This window comes from Bos javanicus, chromosome 12 (genome assembly GCF_032452875.1).
Source record: "Bos javanicus breed banteng chromosome 12, ARS-OSU_banteng_1.0, whole genome shotgun sequence".
NCBI lineage: Eukaryota > Metazoa > Chordata > Mammalia > Artiodactyla > Bovidae > Bos > Bos javanicus.
In genome coordinates, this window is record NC_083879.1 from 24,685,122 (window position 1) to 24,709,995 (window position 24,874).

Genomic DNA, 24,874 nt, shown 5'->3' on the forward strand with positions numbered 1-24,874 from the left:
CCATGGGATTTTCCAGGCAAGAGTACAGGAGTGGGGTACTATTGCCTTCTCTGTAAATTGTGGTATATACATACAAATAAGATGGAGTATTAGCCATAAAAAATAATGAAATACTGATATTTGCTATAAGGTGGATGAACCTGGAAATCACCTTTATGTGAAAGCAGACAGCACAAAATGATCATATAAATCCATTTATGTGAAATACTCAGATTAGGTAAACCCTTATGAAAAGGCAAAATGATAGGATACTGAAAGAGGAACTACCCAGGTCAGTAGGGGCCCAGTATGCTACTGGAGATCCATGGAGAAATAACTCCAGAAAGAATGAAGGGATGGAGCCAAATCAAAAACAATACCCAGTTGTGGATGTGACTGGTGATAGAATCAAGGTCCAATGCTGTAAAGAGCAATATTGCATAGGAACCTGGAATGTCAGGTCCATGAATCAAGGCAAATTGGAAGTGGTCAAACAGGAGATGGTAAGAGTGAATGTCGACATTCTAGGAATCAGCGAACTAAAATGGACTGGAATGGGTGAATTTAACTCAGATGACCATTATATCTACTACTGCGGGCAGGAATCCCTCAAAAGAAATGGAGTAGCCATCATGGTCAACAAAAGAGTCCGAAATTCAGTACTTGGATGCAATCTCAAAAACAACAGAATGATCTCTATTCGTTTCCAAGGCAAACCATTCAATATCACAGTAATCCAAGTCTATGCCCCAGCCAGTAATGCTGAAGAAGCTGAAGTTGAACGGTTCTACGAAGACCTACAAGACTTTTTAGAACTAATAGCCCAAAAAGATGTCCTTTTCATTATAGGGGACTGGAATGCAAAAGTAGGAAGTCAAGAAACACCTGGAATAACAGGCAAATTTGGCCTTGGAATACAGAATGAAGCAGGGCAAAGACTAATAGAGTTTTGCCAAGAAAATGCACTGGTCATAGAAAACATCCTCTTCCAACAACACAAGAGAAGACTCTACACAGGGGCATCACCAGATGGTCAACACAGAAATCAGATTGATTATATTCTTTGTGGCCATAGATGGAGAAGCTCTATACAGTCAGCAAAAACAAGACCAGGAGCTGACTATGGCTCAGACCATGAACTCCTTATTGCCAAATTCAGACTGAAATTGAAGAAAGTAGGGAAAACCACTAGACCATTCAGGTATGACCTAAATCAAATCCCTTATGATTACACAATGGAAGTGAGAAATAGATTTAAGGGACTAGATCTGATAGATAGAGTGCCTGATGAACTAGGGACAGAGGTTCGTGGCATTGTACAGGAGACAGGGATCAAGACCATCCCCATGGAAAAGAAATGCAAAAAAGCAAAATGGCTGTCTGGGGAGGCCTTACAAATAGCTGTGAAAAGAAGAGAAGCGAAAAGCTGCACTCAAGACGCCAGCAAATTTGGAAAACTCAGCAGTGGCCACAGGACTGGAAAAGGTCAGTTTTCACTCCAATCCCAAAGAAAGGCAATGCCAGAGAACGTTCAAACCACGGCACAATTGCACTCATCTCACACACAAGTAAATTAATGCTCAAAATTCTCCAAACCAGGCTTCAGCAATACGTGAACTGTGAACTTCCTGATGTTCAAGCTGGTTTTAGAAAAGGCAGAGGAACCAGAGATCAAATTGCCAACATCCGCTGGATCATGCAAAAAGCAAGAGAGTTCCAGAAAAACATCTATTTCTGCCTTATTGACTATGCCAAAGCCTTTGACTGTGTGGATCACAATAAACTGTGGAAATTTTGGAAAGAGATGGGAATACCAGGTGGAATACCAGATGGAATATCAGGGAATACCAGGTGGAATACCAGGGAATATCTGCCTCTTGAGAAACCTGTGTGCAGGTCAGGAAGCAACAGTTAGAACTGGACATGGAACAACAGACTGGTTCCAAATAGGAAAAGGAGTACATCAAGGCTGTATATTGTCGCCCTGCTTATTTAACTTCTATGCAGAGTACATCATGAGAAACGCTGGGTTGGAAGAAGCACAAGCTGGAATCAAGATTGCCGGGAGAAATATCAATAACCTCAGATATACAGATGACACCACCCTTATGGCAGAAAGTGAAGAGGAACTAAAGAGCCTCTTGATGAGAGTGAAAGAGGAGAGTGAAAAAGTCAGCTTAAAGCTCAACATTCAGAAAACAAACATCATGGCATCTGGTCCATCACTTCATGGTTAATAGATGGGGAAACAGCGTCAGACTGTATTTTTTTGGGCTCCAAAATCACTGCAGATGGTGACTGCAGCCATGAAATTAAAAGACACTTACTCCTTGGAAGAAAAGTTATGACCAACCTAGATAGCATATTCAAAAGCAGAGACATTACTTTGCCAACACAGGTCTGTCTAGTCAAGGCTATGGTTTTTCCAGTGGTCATGTATGTATGTGAGAGTTGGACTGTGAAGAAAGCTGAGCACTTAAGAATTGATGGTTTTGAACTGTGGTGTTGGAGAAGACTCTGAGAGTCCCTTTGACTGCAAGGAGATCCAACCAGTCCATTCTGAAGGAAATCAGCCCTGGGATTTCTTTGGAAGGAATGATGCTAAAGCTGAAACTCCAGTACTTTGGCCACCTCATGTGAAGAGTTGACTCATTGGAAAAGACTCTGATGCTGGGAGGGATTGGGGGCAGGAGGAGAAGGGGACGACAGAGGATGAGATGGCTGGATGGCATCACTGACTCGATGGACGTTGAGTCTGAGTGAACTCCGGGAGTTGGTGATGGACAGGGAGGCCTGGTGTGCTGCGATTCATGGGATCGCAAAGAGTCGGAGACGACTGAGCGACTTCACTTTTTTTAGAGTCTGAAAGCTCTTAGGTTCCAGGAGTGAGAAGAATAGAATGTAATTATTAACAGGAATGAAGAAAATGGTTTGCAACTAGACATTTTTAGTGGTTTCACAACATTGCGATTATACTACATGCACCGAATTGTGTATTTAAAGATGTTTCATTTTACGTTTTTTGAGTTTCAATAATGTATTTTTTTAAAGCTTATAACCCAACAGCTGAAGTTGTTCAAAAGTGCAGAATTACAATCAGACACTGCAATATGCGCTGGTTATTCCGCTTCTGAAGGTTTAGAACTCTTCAGTGAGGTGTTTTGTTTTTAACATTGCATTCATTGGCACTTGACTGGTACACCATCATAGACTGCAAGGCCGGCACCAGGATAGGCAGAAATGGTGTCGTTCCCTAGCATGAGGATGGACAGAGCAACAAGGAAAGTTCGTTACAAGCTTCTTTCACTGTAGTACTTTAACCGGGCTTCCTACCTCACAAATAGTCACAGGCTACCTCGCCTTTTAAGGACCTGGACGCCGGGTCGGCGAAGGCGCTCGTGGACCTCGCCCTGTCACCGGGCTCGAGTCACTACGGGGCTCGCGGGGGCGGACCCAGGCGGGAGCATCCCGGCGTCGAGCCCGCTGGCCGCGGCCCCGTCTTCCCACCTCCACCACTTCCGCCCGCGGCCAGCCGCCCGCACCGCCCAGCGCGCCAGTCGGAAGTGTGGGCGCCGGAACAGGCGGTCGGCGGGGCTGCGGCGCCGCGCGGGCCAGAGCGGGGGCGGGGCGTGCGGGGACAGCGCGCAGCAGCCAGCACGGGCCGACGTCTGTGCGTCGCGATCTGGCCGAGCGGAGGGCGAGGTCAAGAGTTGGCCGTCTGCACAGGTGGGCCGCGGCGGGAGGGCAGGGGCGCGCCCGCGGCGGGCCGGGTAGGCGCGCGAGACTCGGGGCGGGGTCAGAGGGGAACGAACGGCTTCCCGAGTGGCTTTTCGCCGCTTCCGGGGCCCGGCGCCCGCGCGAGGAAGACGGTGTTCTTGGAGACGCGGCGGGCCGGGCCGAGCCGAGCCAGCATCCCCCTCGGCGGTCGCCTTCGTCTCCTCTCGCGTTTTTCGTTTTAGTGTTGACGTTTGGTTTGCAGCTACAGGTATTTCCAGAAATTCGCTAGAATTTGGCGTAGCGCTTTTTGTGGGGAGCGTGGCGGGGCGGGGGCGGGGTTTTTGGTGTCCATATTGAATAAGGCTGTCAGCTGGGCTGTGGAATTGGGGCGTTTTTCAGGTAAAGTCTAAGTTGTTAACAAAGCTCGAGCAGTTACAGGAGACTCAGGTCTATCAGGGAAGTCAGTGGGATTGATGGCGGTATTTAGAATTGGATTGATGACCGATCCTCGCCGTGGTTCCTGGGAGTTCAGAAATAAACTTGGCGAATAGCCACCCCTGGAAGCCATCTCCGATAACCACCACCGGAGAGGGGCAGCGCGTATCGTAAATAGTCTCTGTTAGGACTCGGGATAAAAAGTGATTAGCGCGGTTTTCCGAGTTAGATTGAGTACAGTGAAAAATGGTTGATAACCATGATGTAAAAATAGATCAAAATTAAGACAAAGTATTAACTTGAGCAGAATCAAGTCCTTATTTTAAATGCTTTTAAAAATTCAAAAACGAGTGCTGGGTTGAGTGGTCTGAAGGTTGTTAAGATTTAATAGTAAAAATCTGAAGATTAAAAAGAGGAGTCTGAGTTCCGGTCTAGTTGTGTGATCCTGAGAAAATCACTAGTTCTGAGAGCCTTATTCTGTAAAATGGCTACGATAATAATTACAGTGGTATTCTCACCGTTCTAGTAGATAATGTATTACGGTCAGAATGTTTGGATTTGTAAGTGGTTATGGGGTTTTGTAGTACTTAAATATTTAAAGTCACTAAGCCCTCCTGTCCTCCATCCCCCACAGTTTAGTGACAAGAGATCTGATTTTAAAGTCATCACATTTTGCCTATACCTGGTGTATCTTCATCTTTAGATTCAGTGGTCAGAAAAATTTCACCTTAAGTTCATGTTAAATCTCGCATGAACTTTTGTAGAATAGGATTAACATCTTATTCATTTGTGAAATGCTTATTCCTGGAACCTGTACGGTGCTTGTCATTTCTGGTGGGTTTGTGAATTTTTTCCTGTCTTCTACCTTCTTTTTCAAGACTGACCTGGCAAAACTTAAGCTTTGGGTTCACCGAAAACAAACCAAAACAATTTTACATGGAAAATGCTGTTTTCTGTTGCTTAAAGGTGTGCTCAGTTCTGTATAGACACACGGGGTGATTACAAGGAGTTAGGTAAAGAATTAGATTACAAATAATCTTGATTTAGCATCACTTTCAGAGCAAACAGCATCTCTGTGAGAGGCAGAGAAGATCTAGCAGTAGACTTCAACATTGGCAGCGCTTTTGAATTGCTTAGGGAGAGTCAAAAATGCTGACCGCTGGGTTCTAATCCAGACCAATTAATGAGAATTTCTGGAGGAGCGTGGGTATCCCACCTGTTAAAAGTTTCCAGGGATACTGTGTTGTGCAGCCAGGATGAGAGTTTGTGTATTAGAGGAATGAGGTTCTTCTAGAGTGTGTTTTGTTTGCTTGGAGGGGACAAGCTGGAAGGACTGGAGCTACATTGGACAGTGTAGCCTGAGGCATTTGGGAGAATGTTAAAGAGGACTTTTATCTGCAGGTGTGATGAAATGTTTTGATTTGTAAAATGAACTGTGCAGTGACCAAGGCCAAAGGGCAGGCTGTTAAAATCCTGAGTAACAGAGCAGTGTCTGTGAAGATAGAAGAAATTAAACAAACGTTCTCTCCTGGATGTTAAATATTTTTAACAAATTGAGTAATGATTTTAACTTGCAAACTTTTTTTTGCTCTACCTAGTTAAAACTGTGTTTTCCAGAATGAGTGAATAGACTGTCAAATGTGAATTTGTGACTGGTTATTTTTAAAGTGTCATACAAATATACATACTTCAGTTTTCCTTGTTAATTACTAAGTAATCTCATATGTTGATTTATGTTAATTTAGGGGTTTTGTCATTTTTGTTTTTCAGTACTCTTAAGATTGATTTCTAAAGATATGGTTTTCATCCAGCTTCATCAACGCACATAAATTTTCTCCTTTTTGGACTCCTGTTTTATATCACAATGGTGAGCTACAAATCAGTATGTTAATATTCTTAGAATATTCTCTTCCTTCAAAAAATATCAGTATGAAACAAATAATCCTGATAGCTACCCTAGTTACTCTAACTGGGAAATTACTTAGCAATTGCATGCAAAATCTTAAAATATGAAGCTCATCTCTCAATTCAGTATTATAATCATATCCAGGTTACACAGATAATCTATCTGTCCTTATTCTTGTGAAGTAGTAAAAAGAAAAAATTTCTTGCATAGAATTTTCCAGGCAAAAATAATGGAGTGGGTAGTCATTCCCTTCTCCAGGGGATCTTACCAACCCACAGATCGAATCCTGGTCTCCTGCATTGCAGGCAGATTCTTTACCATCTGAGCCACCAGGGAAGTCCTCTATTACCATAGTCCAAATCACTGGCAAGAACCTTGGGTATAAGTATAAATAGTTTTGGGGGTACAGGTTTCTCATGTTTTGAAGTTCTTGTTAGTACAGATTTTTTTAAAAAATTAACAAGAAGTATAACCTGCTTACTGCAATTAACATTTAAACAGCATTAGGATTAGCCTTCTAATGGCACATTTCTGCTTACCACTTACAGTCACTAAACATACACGTAGGGCTGGGCATTTAACTTTAAACATTAAAAAATTAAAAACGGAAGAAAAAGATCACTTTCTAATGTTATAAACAGCATTTGACAGAGAATAAATGAGCACTGACTACCCTGTTGAATAAACTTCAGAAAACATATGTCTTCTCTTGTTGGGATCTTGCCTGTGTACCCTCGCCTTTTTAGAGAAAAGTGGAGCTATCACAGTGGGGTTCTTACCTTATATTTTGCTTTCATATTGTCTTAAGTATTTGAATGCAGTAGTGAATAAATGATAACTGGCATTTACATATGCAGGTATATCTCACTAGACCCTTTACAGTTTTGATATCAGAAGATTAAATATTTGAGAAGAGTGGCTGTTTGAAATGGTCTTGGAATATACATTTGATTGTGTTTTATAATTTTTTGATAAGTTATAAACTTACTCTATAAGGTTTTATGGCCAAAATAAAAGAACCTTGTGTTTTTGTCAAGAGTATATATTGGAAAATAGTTTATGCTCAAGAATCTAGTTTTGAGTTCTTGGGGAACAGTTTCACTGAATTCTGCCCATGAGATTTTTTAAATAAATTGTTATAAATTTAACAATGTTTTGAAGTAATGGCATATTTCAGACTTTCTTTTACCTACTCCATTTAGATGCTTGGTAATGTACAGGTTCTATTGCTCTTCTAAAAGGCTGGCGGTTTTTGTAATATTAATTCTCCATCCTTATAACTAGGATGACAGGGTCACTTCAACCTTCATGATTTCTGAAACCTGGCAATATATATTCTTACTCCTGCCCTCTTGGGATTTTGATGGGTACTAGGAGTTTTTACTCCATGGAACTTGGTAGATTGAATTGTTGGAGAGTCCAAAATAACAGAAAAATATGAAAATTCTTTGCCTCTCAGTGAAATTAAAAGTGATTGTCATTGTGAATGAAAAATGGTTTATCTCTATGTGATACCCAAACCACAAAACTAGAAAGAAATTACTGGTGGTATATTGGCTTAAGTTTTTTTTAATCTAGTATTTTTTATTCTTGGGTATCATTACAAAAGAATACTGTACAAATAAAGAAGACAGAGTTTACCCTTATTAATCTCTCTTGCCTTATAAGACAGGTCTCTGAGAAATCAAAGAAGGATGGGGATCTACTAGTAGATCTCAAACTACATGTAATAATAATACTGTATTTTCATCAGTTCTAAGGTGCATCTGCTTTTGCTTTTACATTTTAATTACTGAATTGATAATGTATCTATGATACAGTTAGTGACATCTTAAACTTATTATTGGCAGCATACTCTTCTTCCCTAATGTTAAATAATAATTCAGGCATGTAACTGATGGTATCTTAAATTCATTAAAAATCGGTAAAGGTAGCCATCATTTACTCTGTTTCTTCTAGGCACTGGCCTAGTTTCTGTTCATAATGTTAAGAATGTCTAAGTTGATATTAGGCACCAACATAATAGCCCCCTCAGTTTTTAGGATTCCTAGCAGCTTAAGGGATTTCAGTTTTTGCTTCACTTTAATTGCATACCTGATGGCCAGTGTATTTTCCTAAATGATGCTCTTAAAATGCTGAAGTTTATAAAATGGTAATAGTTGCCATATCAAACCTTCAGCCCTGTATCAGCTGTACAAGCATGACCAGAGAAAATCATTGTAACATTTCTTAACTAATTTGTAGTCAGAATCAGGTGTCTGAGATAACCATATTTTTTCCTGTAATATGTCTTGAGCATGCAGTGGGGTGGGTGGAGGAGAGAAAGAAAGGAAAATGTTAGACCTATTTTAAAAAATAAAGCACTTAATTAGAAAATGGTATATGTGTATTGTTATTTTTGTGTGAAAATAACTAATATAATAAAATACACCAATTACTTTTTACAGCAACAAGCTTTAGAACTAGCTTTGGATCGTGCAGAGGTGAGGCATGACTAAGTTACATATTGAAATAGTGTTGTCTTTAATTGACAAAACTCAGTTTCAAGAGATTTTTGTATGTGACTGTTCAGGGCATACGTTAATATTAGGATGAGTATACTGTCTGTAAATATATATATAAGGATACCAGATGATGTTTGAATCATCTGTTACTTGGAATGCTCAGATAGTAATGCTGTGGAGTAAAAACTGAACAGTATTGTGAGTTAAATGTTTGAACAAGGACATAGAGTTTCTGAAACTCTGTTTTCTGTTATAACAAATTTTCTATTTGCTTAATTAAAGGAGAAATAGCTCAAATATGTAGAGTCTTTGTAATTGGGTATGCTATATATATTCTGAACAACTATAAAACATTGAAAATATTATTGACTGTGAAATCACAGTGGTGAAATGGTATGATTTTGCTTATAACATGCAAGTAAATATTGAGCTAAATTTTACTGCAGTTTAAATTTCACTTGTTTATTACACATATTTAGAAGTTTAGTAGGTTTCCCTAAAAGGTATGATTCAATATGCATGCAAGACTTGAATGACTGAATAGTCTTTAGCCTTACACATGATTTAAATATACTTAATGCAGTTGTTCATGCACTAAGCAAAAGGCCAGCTGTTTTCTTAAACTTTTCTTTTTTAGTATGTCATTGAAAGTGCCCGGCAGAGACCTCCTAAAAGGAAATACCTATCTAGTGGAAGGTATGAATACTTAATTGATGGTAACTTAGATATGCTGAAATGTGATGATAGCCACCATTTATTTCTTACTAGACACTGAGCTAGAAATGTTGTATCATGGGTACTTTGCATATACAGTTGACCTGTAAACAGTGTGGGTTTGAACTGTGCAGGTCCATTTATTTGCAGATGTTTTACAGTAAACACTACTGTACTTCATGGTAGAATCTGTGGATGCAGAGGAACCACAGATGCAGAGGGCCAGCTATAAGTTACCTGAGGATTAACCTCCATGTTGTGCAGGGGTCAGCTGTATTAGTAATTTCTAAACTGATGTAGCAGCAGCAGCCATGTCCAGCCTCTTTTCACCACCCAGTTTTTGGGAAATTGTGGGGGGAATGACAGGAAAATTCAAAATGTTTATTTTATGATGATTATATTCACAGTACTTTGTATGTTGTCTTTATTTTATTTTAGAAAATCTATATTTCAAAAACTTTATGACTTATATATTGAAGAATGTGAAAAAGAGCCTGAGGTTAAGGTAAGTATAATTTTTTTATATTATTATGGCTTTTGAAATATAGTGGAAGAAGGGAAGTTTGAAAGAATTAGATTTGAAGCAGGTAACGGTTTGTATTTTTGTTAGTGAACAAATATAGTACTTTCTAACCAGACTACCTGATTCTGCAGCTAAACCAGAGCTCTGGCTAATATGGTACGAGGCAGATAGCCTACTTGGGTAGGAGAGGTGAGCAAACTCAACATGTTTGCTGAGTAGCAGACTGTCTCATTGGGAAGTTAGAAGAAGCAAAACCACCATGTATATTGTCTTTTGCTTCTTTTTCTTCCTGAGAAGTTATCTGTAGACCAAAGATCAGGAGAAAAGTAACCTATCTCCTCATGGTAATTTGCACTGGAAAGTTAAAACTATTGCAGGACATGTAGGAAATTTAGATAGACAATAATAAAAGGTGAATTTGGTCACAAAAATTAGTTCATGGCCAAATTTAATTTATTTTTATTGAGCATGAACATATGGGCAGTAGAAATATAATAGAAATTGATTTCTTGATATTTTTTGGACCCTTGACTTATAAGGGCCTTAAAGGCTCTAGTGAGCTTCTGTTGTGTGTCTTTAATTTAAAAATGAATAGCTCTTAGGCAAAAAATTAGTGGAATTCTAATAGTATCTGTTTTAAAATATTTAGGAAAAACATGGTTGTGAAACCATGAGTTTTATGGCATGTTTTCCATACATTTTATTGGGGAATAATTGACCTACAATAATTTGTGTATGTTTGAAGTATGTAACACATTTTGTAAGTTTTGACATGCATTGTTTTAAAAAATATTGAGTAAATTTGAAGATCTAACTGGCCTTATTAAACAACTCATGAATTGGACAGCATCTCATCAGACAGAGATACTCTGAGGAGTTAACACAACATGGAAGAGGTATATTGTTAAGGAGGGCAGGACAAGGAAAGAAAGTCATTAGCAAGGAAAAGCTGAGTTCACTGGAGGAAAGTAAAACTTGAGGAGATGCTGGCTTTTCGTTGGCTAAGCTACAGGTGTTTTCCATTGGCTGGGCTGCAGTCCTTTCCCACTCACTGAGCTTATTGCTGGGCAAGAATAAAGTCTTCCCCTAGTTGGGGAAGGAAAATAGTTGCATTTCCTGTTTAGGAGTGCAAGGTAATTCTCTTCCTGGTGGGATCAGTAATTGATGTCTTCCGGGGGGGTAATGGATGATGAGTGGTGGAGCAGGAGAGTTCCCTCTGCAGGCCTTCCCCACTCCAGTTTTAATTGAGGTTTCCTTTTATTAATTTTCACATTATACACCCATCAGTTATCACCACAGTCTGTATGATGAGCATACATAGAACTAAGGTAGGAGAGATACATAAAAGATTCCAGATTGGTGTTGACAGCCACTGTCCACCAGCCAGATCTGGCTCACGGCATGTTTTTGTAAATGAACTTTTACTGGAATCCAGCAACACCCCTTGTTTTCTGTCTTGTCAATGGCTGATTCTGAGATAATAGCATAGTTGAATAGTTGCAACACAGACCTTATGGCCCACAGGCTAAAGTGCTATGTGGTCCTTTAAGAATAAAGATATTTTCCAGCTTTGCATCACAGTGGTTAAAAGTTGCTTTGCTTTTTAAATATTTATTTATTATTTTCAAAATACAGTTTTTTGTTTCTATGTTGACTATAGATTAAGAATTCATAATTTTTGCATATGACTATATATATACATGTTGAAAATAAGGTACTGTAAACAGGCTTGTATTTTGAGGTCATGAAAAATATTCTATTAACTGATAACTTTTCACAAATAAGATTTGATGAAAGAAATTATTATAAGTGGGTTTCACTTTAAATTGTATGAGTTTCTAAAGAATGGATTTTGATGTATATATGTTTCCTGATAGTTTTCTGTTTTTTGGTTTTGTTTTTAGCAAAGTGGTTTCTAGGAAGCTGTTCAATTCAATTTACAGAAAATTACTTAAATCACTTTCATCCTCTTAACCAGTTGCATATCTTTGAATTTAACATTTCAGCTAATTAGAGCTGTTGAGCTTATTTGGATCTAATTTAGGCCATAAAATGTTTAAGAAATGTGCTCTGTAACAGTACAACCAAAGAGAATGCCTCATATTATTTATGTACATTTAAACTTAATAGAAACTAACTATACATTATAGCCTCTTTGAAAAAAAATTACATTTAATGGTTTTCCTTTCTAAATATTTTTAATATTTGCTACTTGTGTACTCAGGTACATATATTTGTATTTAGGTGGTTTTATTTTATGGATCACTTTTTCTTGGTGATATTCATTTGCATAAAACAGTAATAGATCAACATTAATTTTATATAGATGTGGAAGGAGCATCAAAGATTAACTAACTCAGGTCTAGTTTCGTTAAGTGATTGCATTATTTGAAATTATGCTGGATTATTTTCATGAGCTCTGCCTCTTTCTAAAGCAGAAATTAAGAAGAAATGTGAACTTATTAGAGAAGCTTGTTATGCAAGAGACATTATCATGTTTAGTGGTCAACCTATACCCAGGAAATGAGGGATATTCTCTGATGCTCAGGGGAAAAAATGGATCAGGTAAGACCCTCCAGAGGGCAGCAGCCATGAAACTGCATCTGCTGGGCAGGATGTGTTGTCTTTTAGAAAGAGCCTTCACCCTGCTGAATGATCTGTCCTTTACATCAGTGATGCCTTGACAACAGAAAACTTTGATTTCAAATTTTCTTCTTTATGATGTTTTGTTACAATATGAGAAGTTAACTCTCCTGTGATTAGCCTTGCTGAATTTGAGAAATATTCTAATTGAGAAAGGTCTTTGAAATTAAATCATAAAAGATGTAATTTTAAAATGTGTCAAAATTTCCTTTCATTCTGTTGCTGTTAATGTATTTAAGATGGTGTAAGGTGTTTTAAATATGTTTTTCTTCTATGCTTTGAATATATTTTGAGTGTGAAACTTTCAAAGTTAAGCAGACTCACTACCTTTTGAATAGTCTTCAACATCTTATTCTGATGAATGTGAATGTCAGAATAGAATTTTAAAGTATTAACACTCTGAGATTTCACCAAAGAGGCATTTAAATTTTGATTTGGTGATGATACTATAAGTTCTGTAAGGAACTTACCCAGTTAAAGATTTTTAAGGATTTTTTTTCTTGTATTGGTCGTTAATTGTAAACTGTAACACCAAGAGAAGTTTGGCTTGTAAGTAGTCATTTTTCGAAGCTATACCAGATTATCAGTCTGACTTCCAGATTAGATTAAGGGAGTTTTAGTTAACGGTTGGAATTTTATCACACTCTGATTATTGTACTGCTGGCTGGGATTTGTTTTGTGATTGTTGTGCCAGATGTTTTCCATAGGATGTTAGGTATTTTTCTCTCTTCCAGTCTAAAACTGTTTATATACAGTTTATCAAGATTTTTATGAGGTGATTTATTTTTTAGATAAGTGAAGGACTTCAGCAGAGCTTTTAGTTTTATTCTCTTTATTTTTATGAAAAGTTACTTAAATTATTGCCTAAGCTTTTTGGTGAGCCTGATCACTTTCAGAAACTTTTATGTTTAAAAATTAAGATTCTGAGACCATTCGACTGCCTTATGAAGAAGGAGAATTGCTTGAATACTTGGATGCAGAAGAATTACCTCCAATTTTGGTTGATCTCCTAGAAAAATCTCAGGTACAAAATTTTTCTCCATAAAATGTCCTTAGATTTGCCAAATACATGTTGTTTTGTGATAAAGAATATTTCGTTTTATTCTCATTAGTTCTTGGAAAGGGAAGTGAGACCTAATATATATATATGCCTGTATGAAAATTGATATATTATGGGATATTTATCCTTTAGGCTATATACTGAAATGTATAGATGTAGTTGATTAAGCTTCCAAAACAAAAACAGAAAACAACAAAGTTCCCTGCTTAGAGTTCTCCAGTGTCCTCTCACGGTATAAAACCCCTGTGTTTGTATTTGTCTTCACCTCCTGGTTCTCATCCCCACTCACTACACTCCAGCCACCCATGCCATTTTTATAGATTAAAACACACCAAGCTTATTCCTATCTTATTGATCTGCTCTTCTATCTGGCCCTGTGTTGTGATTCAAGTCTCAGCTGAAAATTACTCAATCAGAGAGTTCTACCTGAACACACAGTCTGAGTTAGTCACTCCCTGTTTTATTTCCTCTATAGCATTAGTCTCTCAAGTTACCTCATTTTTGTTTACATGTTTATTGCCTGTCTTTCCACACTGAGAGCAAGTTACCTCACCACTTTATCTGTGAAACTTCTTGGATATTTGGATAGTGCGTAACAGTTCACATTGTAGTAGCTCGGCAAATATTGGTTAAAAAGCACGAGCAGAAAAATGACTGATAACATGGAAGTCACAGTACTCACTCGAGTTCTAAATGGTGAAAAAAAACCACAAAAGACCAAAGCAACTGTAGCAAGTGATAATTTGCAAGACTTGAGTGATACAGTTCCTTACCTTTGGACTTAGAACTAGAAAATAATATCATTAGCAGGAGATTATTATTTGAATTAATGTTAGCTTTCTTCCTGTTATTAGTGAAACCTGTCTCCTGGAAGTTTTAGCAGAGCAGATATAGCAGTTGTATCTGTAAGCTGCAATTCTGGCATGGTTTATTAACAAATTTATAACAGTGACAGTGTTAGCAGAGTACAACAGTGACCCAGTGAGTGTCAAGAACAGCAGTTCCAGTGATCTGTAACATTAATAGTAAATAAATGCCAAATGTCATTCTGTAACTAGGAAACAGTGTTAAACTGCTTCCTGAGTCACAGTGATGAACATAAAACAGTTCTCTTTTCAAAGAGTTTATGTGATGGTTAGTTCACCAAGGAATTTTGAGTATGTAAATGGTCAGAAATTCCATTGCATGGGAATGCTAAGAACCTGAAACACTCAATATAAACCTACGTACTTAGGTTTACTTAAATATTTTCACTCAAAACAGGTTAATATTTTTCATTGTGGATGCGTCATAGCAGAAATACGTGACTATAGGCAGTCCAGTAACATGAAATCTCCTGGTTACCAAAGTAGGCACATTCTGTTACGTCCAACAATGCAGGTAAGGAATGTTTAATTCAGAAATATTTCAGATTTCATTTTGAGTTTTACCTATTCAATGTTCTCATGTGTTCTCATGCCTATATATTAATATTTTTTAATCATTATTTCTTTTAGACTTTAATCTGTGATGTACATTCAATAACAAGTGATAACCATAAGTGGACCCAGGTTAGTTGTTGTGTTGTTTTTTTAATCCCAAACAGGTAATATATAGGATGAAGCAATGCTTACTAAGTTAAGCAAAAGATATTTCCTGCTCATAATTTGATTTATGAGTAAAGTATCTGGTTCATTATGAGCTCTACAAAGATGCGTTAATCCTGCAAGAAATTAAACCAGTTCAGTTCCAGTTGCTCTAGGACATGGTAAACTAGGGTGAGGTTGACCTAATCTACCCAGTGTGAAACTTCGTTTTTTTATCCTCTCTCAAGTAGAATCAGAAAAGGCAGTGGCACCCCACTCCAATACTTTTGCCTGGAAAATCCCATGGACGGAGGAGCCTGGTAGGCTGCAGTCCATGGGGTCGCTAAGAGTCGGACACGACTGAGTGACTTCACTTTGACTTTTCACTTTCCTGCATTGGAGAAGGAAATGGCAACCCACTCCAGTGTTCTTGCCTGGAGAATCCCAGGGACGGGGGAGCCTGGTGGGCTGCCGTCTATGGGGTCACACAGAATTGGACACGACTGAAGCGACTTAGCACCAGCAGCAGCAAGTAGAATGTTTTGTTTGCACAGTGGATACAAATAGATGCTGATACTCTGTCATCTTGGGTTCTAAAGCACACCTAACCTGTGTTTTTGCCGTCTGCACTGGGTAGAGCCCTAGGGACTGACCTCTTACTCAAGGGAATAGCCAGTTAGTCCTCCAGTGCTGATTCAGTGAGGTGCCCATTCACAAGGGTGTTCACTTATTTCTCTATTACTATAAAAAGGAATAGTTACTAAAGAAAATGTCAGTAGTGAAATTTATTGTAGCTGTGAAATAGGATTATAAAATAAGATTCAGTTCATCAGTAACTGTCAAGCATTGTGTTGTAGTTTGGGCTGTAATCTTTTCATTTATAAGGTTAAAAGCTCTTAAAGGAATGTTCAAACAAAATTGTTGGTCATGTGGAGGTTCCAAGGGTATTGATTTCTAACTCTGGCAATTGGTAAATAAAGTGAGAGGCTATATCCTTTATTGTACCTTTTCAAGGAAAATTCTTCAGAAAAATATCATTTTCATTTGAAAATGTCATCAACCTGAAAATATTAATGAGTCTAGACAGCTGTATTTCTTAGATGTGAAAAACCTATAGTCTAAACAAAGACTCTCTGACATCTAGGACAGCGCCTCACATATTATAGGTGCTTAGTAAATATTTGTTGGGCTAACAGGCATTCTTACAGCTTGCCCACTTTGTCCAAATTGCTGAAATTCCATTAGTGATGTCATGCTGTTCAGTTTGTAAAGTTTATACCCTGAAGTTGGTACTATTCCTTAGCAGAAATACTCCCAGGAATATTTCTAGATTAAGTGATATATATGATTTGAAAATCTTAAATCTTAAAGCTAGTATTGGTATTTACTCTTACCCATTTCAGGAAGACAAACTTTTGCTTGAGAGCCAATTGATTCTGGCTACAGCGGAACCACTGTGTCTTGATCCTTCCATTGCTGTAACCTGCACTGCAAACAGACTGCTCTATAACAGGCAGAAGATGAACACGCGCCCGATGAAACGGTAATCACCTTTGTGGAAGAATAAACCAAAAGAGAGCTAGAGAGAGAGCTCTGAATATTGACATTTATGGTATCTTTTCCCTCTACAGAGTAAAAGTGTAAGAATTAGGGGTTTTTTAATACTCTGCTTTATTTTGAAATGATGTGCTCTGTGCATTCTTTTGAAGAACAAACTCCCTATAAATTCGGACTCTTTGGTTGACCATGATAGCTACTCCATTTCTTTTGAGGAATTCCTGCCCGCAGTAGTAGATATAATGGTCATCTGAGTTAAATTCACCCATTCCAGTCCATTTTAGTTCGCTGATTCCTAGAATGTCGACATTCACTCTTGGCATCTCGTTTGACCACTTCCAGTTTGCCTTGATTCATGGACCTGACATTCCAGGTTCCTATGCAGTATTGCTCTTTACCGCATCGGACCTTGCTTCTATCACCAGTCACATCCACAGCTGGGTATTTTTGCTTTGACTCCATCCCTTCATTCTTTCTAGAGTTATTTCTCCACTAATCTCCAGTAGCATATTGGGCACCTACTGACCTGGGGAGTTCCTCTTTCAGTATCCTATCATTTTGCCTTTTCCTACTGTTCATGGGGTTCTCAAGGCAAGAACACTGAAATGGGTTGCCATTCCCTTCTCCAGTGGACCGCGTTCTTTTGGATGTAATCTCAAAAATGACAGAATGATCTCTGTTCGTTTCCAAGGCAAACCATTCAATATCACAGTAATCCAAGCCTATGCCCCAACCAGTAATGCTGAAGAAGCTGAAGTTGAACGGTTCTACGAAGACCTACAAGACCTTTTAGAACTAACACCCAAAAAAGATGTCCTTTTCATTATAGGGGACTGGAATGCAAAAGTAGGAAGTCAAGAAACACCTGGAGTAACAGGCAAATTTGGCCTTGGAATACAGAATGAAGCAGGGCAAAGACTAATAGAGTTTTGCCAAGAAAATGCATGGTCATATCAAACACCCTCTTCCAACAACACAAGAGAAGACTCTACACATGGACATCACCAGATGGTCAACACCAAAATCAGATTGATTATATTCTTTGTGGCCATAGATGGAGAAGCTCTATACAGTCAGCAAAAACAAGACCAGGAGCTGACTATGGTTCAGACCATGAACTCCTTATTGCCAAATTCAGACTGAAATTGAAGAAAGTAGGGAAAACCACTAGACCATTCAAGTATGACCTAAATCAAATCCCTTATGATTACACAATGGAAGTGAGAAATAGATTTAAGGGCCTAGATCTAATAGATAGAGTGCCTGATGAACTAGGGACAGAAGTTCGTGACATTGTACAGGAGACAGGGATCAAGACCATCCCCATGGAAAAGAAATGCAAAAAAGCAAAATGGCTGTCTGGGGAGGCCTTACAAATAGCTGTGAAAAGAAGAGAAGCAAAAAGCAAAGGAGAAAAGGAAACATATAAGCATCTGAATGCAGAGTTCCAAAGAATAGCAAGAAAAGATAAGAAAGCCTTCTTCAGTGATCAATGCAAAGAAATAGAGGAAAACAACAGAATGGGAAAGACTAGAGATCTCTTCAAAAAATTAGAGATACCAAGGGAACATTTCATGCAAAGATGGGCTCGATAAAGGACAGAAATTGTATGGACCTAACAGAAGCAGAAGATATTAAGAAGAGATGGCAAAAATACACAGAAGAACTGTACAGAAAAAATCTTCATGACCCATATAATCACGATGGTGTCACCACTCATAGAGCCAGACATCCTGGAATGTGAAGTCAAGTGGGCCTTAGAAAGCATCAACTATGAACAAAGCTAGTGGAGGTGATGGAATTCCAGTTGAGCTATTTCAAATCCTCAAAGATGATGCTGTGAAAGTGCTACTCTCAATATGCCAGCAAATTTGGAAAACTCAGCAGTGGCCACAGGACTGGAAAAAGTCAGTTTTCATTCCAGTCCCAAAGAAAGGCAATGCCAAAGAATGCTCAAACTACCACACAATTGCACTAATCTCACACGCTAGTAAAGTAACGCTCAAAATTCTCCAAGCCAGGCTTCAGCAATATGTGAACCATGAACTTCCTAATGTTCAAGGTGGTTTTAGAAAAGACAGAGGAACCAGAGATCAAATTGCCAACATCCGCTGGATCATAGAAAAAGCAAGAGAGTTCCAGAAAAACATCTATTTCTGCTTTATTGACTATGCCAAAGCCTTTGACTGTGTGGATCACAATAAACTGAAAAATTCTGAAAGAGATGGGAATACCAGACCACCTGATCTGCCTCTTGAGAAATTTGTATGCAGGTCAGGAAGCAACAGTTAGAACTGGACATGGAACAACAGACTGGTTCCAAATAGGAAAAGGAGTACGTCAAAGCTGTATATTGTCACCCTGCTTATTTAACTTCTATGCAGAGTACATCATGAGAAACGCTGGGCTGGAAGAAACACAAGCTGGAATCAAGATTGCCGGGAGAAATATCAATAACCTCAGATATGCAGATGACACCACCCTTATGGCAGAAAGTGAAGAGGAACTAAAAAGCCTCTTGATGAAAGTGGAGAGTGAAAAAGTTGGCTTAAAGCTCAACATTCAGAAAACGAAGATCATGGCATCCGGTCCCATCACTTCATGGGAAATAGATGGAGAAATAGTGGAAAAGTGTCAGGCTGTATTCTTTTGGGCTCCAAAATCACTGCAGATGGTGACTGCAACCATGAAATTAAAAGACGTTTACTCCTTGGAAGGAAAGTTAGGACCAACCTAGATAGCATATTCAAAAGCAGAGACATTACTTTGCCAACAAAGGTCCGTCTAGTCAAGGCTGTGGCTTTTCCTGTGGTCATGTATGGATGTGAGAGTTGGACTGTGAAGAAGGCTGAGCGCTGAAGAATTGATGCTTTTGAACTGTGGTGTTGGCGAAGACTCCTGAGAGTCCCTTGGACTGCAAGGAGATCCAGCCAGTCCATTCTGAAGATCAGCCCTGGGATTTCTTTGGAAGGAATGATGCTAAAGCTGAAACTCCAGTACTTTGGCCACCTCATGCGAAGAGTTGACTCATTGGAAAAGACTCTGATGCTGGGAGGGATTGGGGGCAGGAGGAGAAGGGGACGACAGAGGATGAGATGGCTGGATGGCATCACTGACTAGATGGACGTGAGTCTAGGTGCACTCCGGGAGTTGGTGATGGACAGGGAGGCCTGGCATGCTGCGATTCATGGGGTCTCAAATAATTGGACACAACTGAGTGACTGAACTGAACTGAACCTATAAATTTAGAGTCTGTTCACCAAAAAGAAATTCTGAGCAGAGACGAGTATAAGAATAAAGAATAATTTATCCCTTCCTAATACCAGTGTAATTTTTGTTAATGTTACCTTTAAAAAAATCAATTTGTAATTTCTTTTACAGATCTGGGGAAAAGCGATAATAGTTTTAGAAGTCAGTTTATAACTAAATGCCCTTTTATAACATGGTAACTTGTCTTTGAATATTTTAGCCATCTCAATAAAGTAAAAGAATACATATTAATTTAGATTGCAGTTATAGTTGGCTCATCATGAAGTTCTCTTTGACTATTTCCATTGTCCACTTTGGATCTTCAAGTTTGAAGGGGCTGAAATAACCTACCCATTTTCTAAATTCTCTGTTTTACTGTTGAAGTAATATATGCTGAGGAAAAGGTACAGCTTTGGAAATAGTGAAATAAGTCCATAGAGAATCCGTCAGCAGTCCCATAAAGTGCCCTAGAACCTCTTTCCACATCTCTCCACACCCACTGCCAGTACCTTAGACCAAACCACTGTCATCTTCATCTTGACTTCTGTGATAAACGCCTTCCTACCTGGTCTGACTGCTTCACCTTTGCTCCCTTTTGGTCTGTTTACCACGCAGGCAAACCAAAGTAATGTTTTAAAAACCTCAAAGCAGATCATGCCACCACTTGCTTAAATTCCTCTAAAACCATCCCATTGTACTTTATGTTATCATTCATCTGCAAGGAAGGCCCTTGCCTTGCTCTTTGACCTCATTTCCTGCTGGTGCTCTAGTCCCACCTATGTTTTTCCTTTTTGAAACAAGCCAGCTTTGTTCCTGCCTCAGAAACTTTTAAAATTCTCTGCTTCAAATACTCATTCCCTTATCCCTCCACAGGTTGTTTCTTCTTCATGTCTTGGCTCACACATTTTCTTCAGAGTCCTTCCTGCCCTCCCCTAGTGTTGCCCTCCGTATCACTTACTCCTCCCAGGACCCTGCTTTTCACTCGTACTCTGCTGTTATCTGGAGTGATCTGACCTGTTCCTTTGTGAATGTATATGTGTCTTCTCTTTTTGACTGTCAGCTCCATGGGAGCAGGAATTGTTTTCGTCGTGTTCATTTTTATTTCACCAGTGCCTGGAACATTGCTTGGCAAGTGACAGTGTTCTACAAATATTTGTGGTTTAATTACACATTTTTTAAACCGTATTTATTCTGAGTTTCTTTTATTAGCTTGGTGTATCAATAATTCTAATCTCTTAATATTTCAGATGTTTCAAGAGATATTCCAGGTCCTCTCTGAATCGGCAACAGGATCTGTCTCATTGTCCACCTCCTCCTCAGCTAAAATTACTTGATTTCTTACAAAAAAGAAAGGAAAGAAAAGCAGGTCAGCATTATGACCTCAAAATTTCTAAAGCAGGAAATGTAAGTATATGTTTTTAAATGAAGCTTATTATACCAAATGCCTTATTGTGCATTTTAAGTATATTTATTTATACTGTTTTTAATTTTTTTAGTGTGTAGATATGTGGAAACGGAGTCCCTGTAATTTGGCTGTACCTTCTGAGGTGGATGTAAGTCAGTTCATGAATTGCACTTATTTTCATATGTAAGATTCCTAAATCTCACTAATAGTATCTTATACTTTGGGAAAATGAAGATTCTTATTACCGCTACTTTTCTCTTTTAATTTTATTGAATGAAAGATTCTTTATGTAGTGCTTTATAGTTTTCAAAATTTTATCACACATGATTTTATATAATCCCATAATAACCCCCTTTTTTTCCCCTAGTTTTAACCACTAGTTCATTCTCCATGTTTGTGCAAAAACACTTCTTAAGTCAACTGTGCATTTTCAGAAGCTGGTCTTTCATATTATTTGTCTAAGTTATGTAACTCCTTAATATAAATTTGTTTTAGAGCAGGAAAAATAAGCAAGGTATTTCCAAATGTGTAAAAAAATGGTACATATTACATAATATGCATAAAATGCCTCTGATTTTTTTTTCATAATATTTTGTCATAATTTCCTGATAATACTTCTCATTGGTTAAATTTAAAAATTAACAATACTGGAGCAGTGGCCAAGGTTCTCATCCTTGAGTAGTAGTCTTTGCTGGTCTATAATGTACATGAACTATAAATGAGCAAAGAAAGAGATCTTTTGATAGGAGGTCCCGTATTTCTTTTATTTTCCTATTTCTCCTGTTTTTATTATTCGTTAAACTCTGTAGAAGTGGTTAGTTATTTTAACAGATGTTTGCCCTGTGCATACTTCCTTGGCTAGCACATGTGTAGATCTTATTATCTGTAATTTAAAAAAAATTTTCAAAAGCACAAAGCCAAAAGCATTAGAAGTAGACTATATACAACTCAAGAAAGTAAGCCACATTATCTTTCAGTGTGTATCTATCTATACACCCCTCAAGGAACATGGCCTGAGAAGAGATGTTTGGTGCAAATACCAAAGGGAGGAATTGACTTCAGAGGGCGATCTGGGTATATACAAAGCAGCGCTTCCCAAACCTTTATGTACATAAGAATCATGTGGGTTGCTTCTTAAAATGCAGATTCCAATTCGGCAAGTCTGGGCTAGGGCCTGGTCTCTTGCAGTACTTGACAGGCTTTTAGGTTGCATGGTACTGGGCTCTGCAGACCTTGCTTTGAATAGAAAAGCCCTAATACAAAGTTTCTCAGTCTGACTGATCAGTTGAAACATCTAGGATACCAGTTAAAGCCCCACTTCAGTCCAGCTTACAGAGTCAGGTCTCCAGGGGAGGGACATGGGAATCTGAATTTTTACCAGATGCCCAAGTGAGTCTATTACTCTTAAAAATCGTGGTTACCAGAAAGAAGAGAACTTTTCAGTTCATGGAGTCTGGTAGAAAATACATGGAAAATATGGTTTGAGTTTGACGAGAAAATGGAGATTTACAAAAATTTTACCAATTTTAATATAATTTCCGTAGTCTCTTTCTAGTTTTGTCCACACTGTTACGTGACAATTCCAATAAAGACCCAGCCAAAAGAAAAGATCCTGGTCCTGCTCACCTCTCTGACATCCCAGTTTTCCTAAAAGACAAATATGATACCTACTTATGGAGTAAAAGGAAGAGGCATTTGTGTTTATTACATTTGTTTAATGGCAAAAGAGATCCTAATTTTGTTTTATTGTAAAACCAGTTGGTCTAGTTAAATATACATCAGGAGAATTTGAAACTACTTAAGCATAAATAGTTGATGTTATTAGTGATTCAAGAATTCTTGTGCTAAAGAGCATATTGTATTAAGTTACTTAGGTTTTTGTCTATTGTCATAATACTGGTTTCATTATATCTGATGTCTCTTGATGTGGTTGCTTAGGTGGAAAAATATGCCAAAGTAGAAAAATCTATCAAATCTGATGACTCACAACCAACAGTCTGGCCAGCCCATGTAAGTAACCATTGCAGGCTCTGTTTCTTTTGATGTCGTTTGTAATCTGGGATCTGAATTTATTACTTTGGGATCTCCTTCTGTTTTTAAAGAATGGCAGGCGGATTCTTTGTCACTGAGTCACCAGGAATGCCCTTTTAGACAGTTTTAAATAGGTCTACAGACTATGTTCCATGTTTCTTAATTGCTAGATATAAGTTAATGTGTTATTTATTCCTGGTTTTTGTTAATTCTGATAATGTATTTTCGGAAGAGGGTATTTATTTGGGATGCTTTTTTTCAGGATGTAAAAGATGATTATATATTTGAATGTGAAGCTGGTAATCAGTATCAGAAAACAAAGCTGACCATTTTGCAGTCACTTGGTGATCCACTTTACTATGGTAAAATCCAGCCATGTAAAGAAGATGAGGAGAGTGACAGTCCAATGTCGCCATCCCAGTGAGTTCTGTTAAATACATGTATTTGACCAAGTAAACCATCAAGAGTTTATTCAGTGACTACTCATGAGCTTTTGATGAATAAAAATTTCCCTTTTTTGTTAGTTAACTTCAGTTAGATTTGGCAGCAGACCTCAGTAAACTTAAATTGTAGTTACCATTGTTGTCCATGAGTTCTTTAAAATAGTAATTTCTTTTTTAAAAACTATGCTTAGTTATTTTTATATTTGCTATAAAATCTATGCCTGTGCTGTTCCTTTTGATATATTTATATGCTGCCACTTACAATTTGAGGGGCTTCCCTGGTAACTCAGACAGTAAAGAACCCACCTGCAATGCAGGAGACCTGGGTTCGACCTGAGTAGGGAAGAGTCCCTGGAGAAGGGAATAGCAACCCATGCCAGTTTTCTTGCCTGGAGAATTCCATGGACAGAGGAGCCTGGTGGCTACAATCCATGGGGTTGCAAAGAGTCAGACATGATGGAGTGACTAACACTTGCACTTTCACTTATGACTTTAACCTCTGTGAGCATAAAGTGCTTCTGGCAATAATTGGTTTTAAATGGGAAGCAAGGTTACTGTAACTGTAAAAGCTGTTTAAAATGCTTGATATTTCAGCACTGCCTGTAAGGACACGGACTCAGTGCTTCATGTAGTTACTGGCTCTCTAAATATGTCTACATGGGACTTCCCTGCAGTCCAGTGGATAGGACTCCATGCTACCATTGCGGGGCCAAAGATTTGATCCCTGGTGATGGAACCAGGATCCTGCATGCTGCGCGGTGTGGCCAAAAATAATAGAAAGCAATAAGTATAAAGTTGGTCCTCACTATCTGCAGGGCACTGATCCCATGACCCCTTGGGTACCAAAATCTGCAGATGGTCATGTCTCTTACATCAAAATAGTACATATTTGCAACTTACGCATATCCTCCCACATACTCGTTTACAATACCCAATACAATGTAAATGCCATGTAAATAAGTAGTAAATACAACTTAAATGTTGTGTAAATAGTTGCCAGCCCATAGCAACTTCAAGTTTTACTTTTCAGGACTTTCTGGAATATTTCCGCCCCCCACCCCCCAAATATTTTCACTCCATGATGGTTGAATCTGAGAATACAGAATCCACAGATATAGAGGGCCAACTGTAGTTGAACTTCCT

At 38.4% G+C, this 24,874-nt stretch overlaps 1 protein-coding gene across 14 annotated transcripts in view; it reads left to right on the forward strand.

Moving 5' to 3' along the window:
* The first annotated feature begins 3,615 nt into the window (after positions 1–3,615).
* The window catches only part of SUPT20H (SPT20 homolog, SAGA complex component), a 39,486-nt gene continuing 18,227 nt past the window's right edge, over positions 3,616–24,874 (forward strand). For 6 of the 14 annotated variants that reach the window (XM_061434738.1, XM_061434746.1, XM_061434748.1 and 3 more), the window contains exons 1-14: positions 3,875–3,964; positions 5,902–5,998; positions 8,485–8,520; positions 9,179–9,237; positions 9,694–9,760; positions 12,214–12,343; positions 13,342–13,445; positions 14,745–14,861; positions 14,978–15,031; positions 16,450–16,589; positions 21,100–21,256; positions 21,349–21,405; positions 23,196–23,267; positions 23,551–23,708. In XM_061434738.1, the coding sequence (XP_061290722.1) occupies positions 5,996–5,998; positions 8,485–8,520; positions 9,179–9,237; positions 9,694–9,760; positions 12,214–12,343; positions 13,342–13,445; positions 14,745–14,861; positions 14,978–15,031; positions 16,450–16,589; positions 21,100–21,256; positions 21,349–21,405; positions 23,196–23,267; positions 23,551–23,708 (1,154 nt within the window). In that variant the 5' untranslated portion in view covers positions 3,875–3,964; positions 5,902–5,995. Of the gene's footprint in view, positions 3,706–3,874; positions 3,965–4,071; positions 4,096–5,901; positions 5,999–8,484; positions 8,521–9,178; positions 9,238–9,693; positions 9,761–12,213; positions 12,344–13,341; positions 13,446–14,744; positions 14,862–14,977; positions 15,032–16,449; positions 16,590–21,099; positions 21,257–21,348; positions 21,406–23,195; positions 23,268–23,550; positions 23,709–24,874 lie in introns of those variants that run through there. The other 8 variants (XM_061434742.1, XM_061434747.1, XM_061434749.1 and 5 more) reach the window with 4 other exon arrangements.